Source organism: Gymnoscopelus braueri, assembly GCF_963280865.1.
Source record: "Gymnoscopelus braueri genome assembly, chromosome: 20".
In the NCBI taxonomy this organism is placed as follows: domain Eukaryota; kingdom Metazoa; phylum Chordata; class Actinopteri; order Myctophiformes; family Myctophidae; genus Gymnoscopelus; species Gymnoscopelus braueri.
This window is the reverse complement of record NC_137622.1, coordinates 32,108,733-32,111,153: the sequence shown is the minus strand read 5'-3', so window position 1 is coordinate 32,111,153 and position 2,421 is coordinate 32,108,733. Positions and strand designations below refer to the sequence as shown.

General features: G+C 49.5%; 1 protein-coding gene across 1 annotated transcript; it reads right to left on the bottom strand.

Annotated features, from left to right (window-relative positions):
- Window positions 1-751: 751 nt before the first annotated feature.
- On the bottom strand, window positions 752-2,095 carry gpr101 (G protein-coupled receptor 101; the record flags this gene model as incomplete). Its single annotated transcript, XM_080416166.1, has 1 exon — window positions 752-2,095. One exon carries the CDS (start codon window positions 2,093-2,095, stop codon window positions 752-754), a length of 1,344 nt encoding a protein of 447 aa, XP_080272292.1.
- Between the last annotated feature and the right edge of the window lie 326 nt (window positions 2,096-2,421).

Below are 2,421 nucleotides of genomic sequence, written 5' to 3'. Positions count from 1 at the left end.
CTTATTTTGGTCCCTTGTTCATTGAACCTTGAACTCAGATTCAGATGCTCATTCTGAAACATACTGAAACTGTCATATACTGTATAGAAACATACATTCTAACATACTGAAAACAATATACTGTATGGAACATACATTGCAACATACTGAAAACTATATAATGTATGGAACATTCATTCCTAACATATTGAAACTGTCATATACTGTATAGAAACATACATTTTAACATACTGAAAATGATATACTGTATGGAACATACATTCTAACATACTGAAACTGTCATACTGTATGGAACATCCATGTTTGACTATTTCAACATGAATGTCAAAGATTGTTGTGCTGATTTCATTTGTATAGAAAATATATGACAACTGAGAAGTTTAAAGCCATTTAGAAATAGCATGGTTGTCTTATAGATCTGACCAAGCGAAAGTATTGTTTGTAAAGGATTTTATAAAGGCAAGTCTTGTAAATCCATATTGTCAAAATGGATGAACCATCAAGTATACATTTCCTACGATAAGCTATGTTAGCTGTTTGACTTGTTATTACATTTCCCCCCCCCAACCTCTAATGGTTCATGAACACAACGTTGATAACTGAGTGGCTAATACCACCTCTCCTAAAAGCAAAGTTAAAACATAGAACCCTGTTTTCAAAAGGCATATTAGCTTAGTTGTGACCTTGGTGGATAACGAAACTCTTCAACTGAGTGGAGAACACGACCAGACCGCGAGGCATTGTCTGTGCTTCACTTGCTGTGGACTATGAGCTCCCTCTCTGAGCTCAGGCTGGTGGAGGTGGTCTCTTTACGGCTGTCCCTGGACCGCCTGTCTAACGTGGGAGAGGTGGTGGTGGTGGTGCCCTCCTCCCAGGTGCGTAACGGGAAGACACGTGCGGCTAGGCTGGGCAGGTTGGGGTGCATTCCGCTGGCACGCCCGTCTGTGGCCGTGAGGCAGCTGTCTACGGCAGAGCTCTGCCTCGGGCGACCATGCTTGCAGAAGGGCCCACACAACAAGGCCAGGAACTCCTTCCTCACGCTGCGGTGCATGTAGCCATAGATGTAGGGGTGTAGGCAACACTGCAGGAAGAACAGTATGAGGGCGAGGGAGGATAACCAGGTTGGCACAGCGGCACTGGAGCACATAGACACAGTGTTTAATATGCTGTATGGTCCCATGCTCAGAATATATGAGGCCATGATCACAAACACCACGCGTGCTGCCTTGCAGTGGTAGTGGAATCGTCGGTGCCTTACTCTGACAGGGTAACCCCCAGCCGAGAAGGTGCCCTCGGGTGGAGCCGCCTGTGGGAGCTGCTGGGGGGTGCTGGGACAGGGTGTCTGGGAGTCCGACCGTTCGGCCTGCGAGTGGGAGTGCGTCTGTATGGGGTGCACCAGGGCGTTCTGCCTCCGAGCAGCCCTGAACACCATCCAGTAACAACCGACCATGACGAGCACGGGCAGCCAGAAGGAAAAGGCGGACACCACGGTGGAATAGGACAAACTGGACGACCACACCACCGAGCACACGTTGTGGTGACGGTCAAAGTCAATGGCGCCCCAACCGTACAGAGGTGGGGTGCTCTGGAGGAGGCTGACAACCCAGGTGCAGATGATGAGGTTGGTGCCCAGGTGAGGAGTCATGCGGGTGGGATAGGACAGTGGGTGAATGATGGCCAGGTAGCGATCCACGGAGACCACGATTATGGTGTTGACGCCCGCGAAGGCAAAAAGGTGCATGAGCACCACCAGGGCCTGGCAGAGGCGGGCATCCAAAGGCCAAATGCTCGGCACCGTGGCAGCGATGGTGAAGGGCATGACTAGGACGGTTTGCAGGAGGTCTGCCAGGAGGAGGTTGAGAACAAAGCGGTTGGCCACGTGAAGGAGCTGGGGCTTCCTCTGGAACACCAGGAGGACCACCACATTCCCAAACAGAGACATGCACACAATCAGAGAGATCAGCGCCATCTTCACCACGCTGTTGGTGAATGCGGACCATACTGGCCTGCCGACGGAGCCGACGGAGCCCGGGTCCCAGGGCACATCACTGAAGTTTGTGCTCACAGTCACACCGGGTGCCTGGGAGCTGGGCATGGTTTGGCCTACACGTTGCAGGTGAGGACATGTGTGGCTGCAGCTCCAGAAAAGCCTCCACCAAATGTCTCATACAGTCTTCTCTTAATGACGTGTCAGTCTACCGTCATCTTGAACAAGAAAAGGGAAAAAACACGTGGGTTCAGATTTAAGTTATTTCCATTGTATGTAGCCCATATGGCAGGTCTGACAGCTCATGTAGATGGCTAAGAATGAATTCACTGATTCGTGAGTAGGCCTAGTGGATTTCATCTGAAAAATCCAACATATCTGTATAGCTAAAGAAAACAATATCAAGATTCAGTAAATATTCTAATCATTGTGCA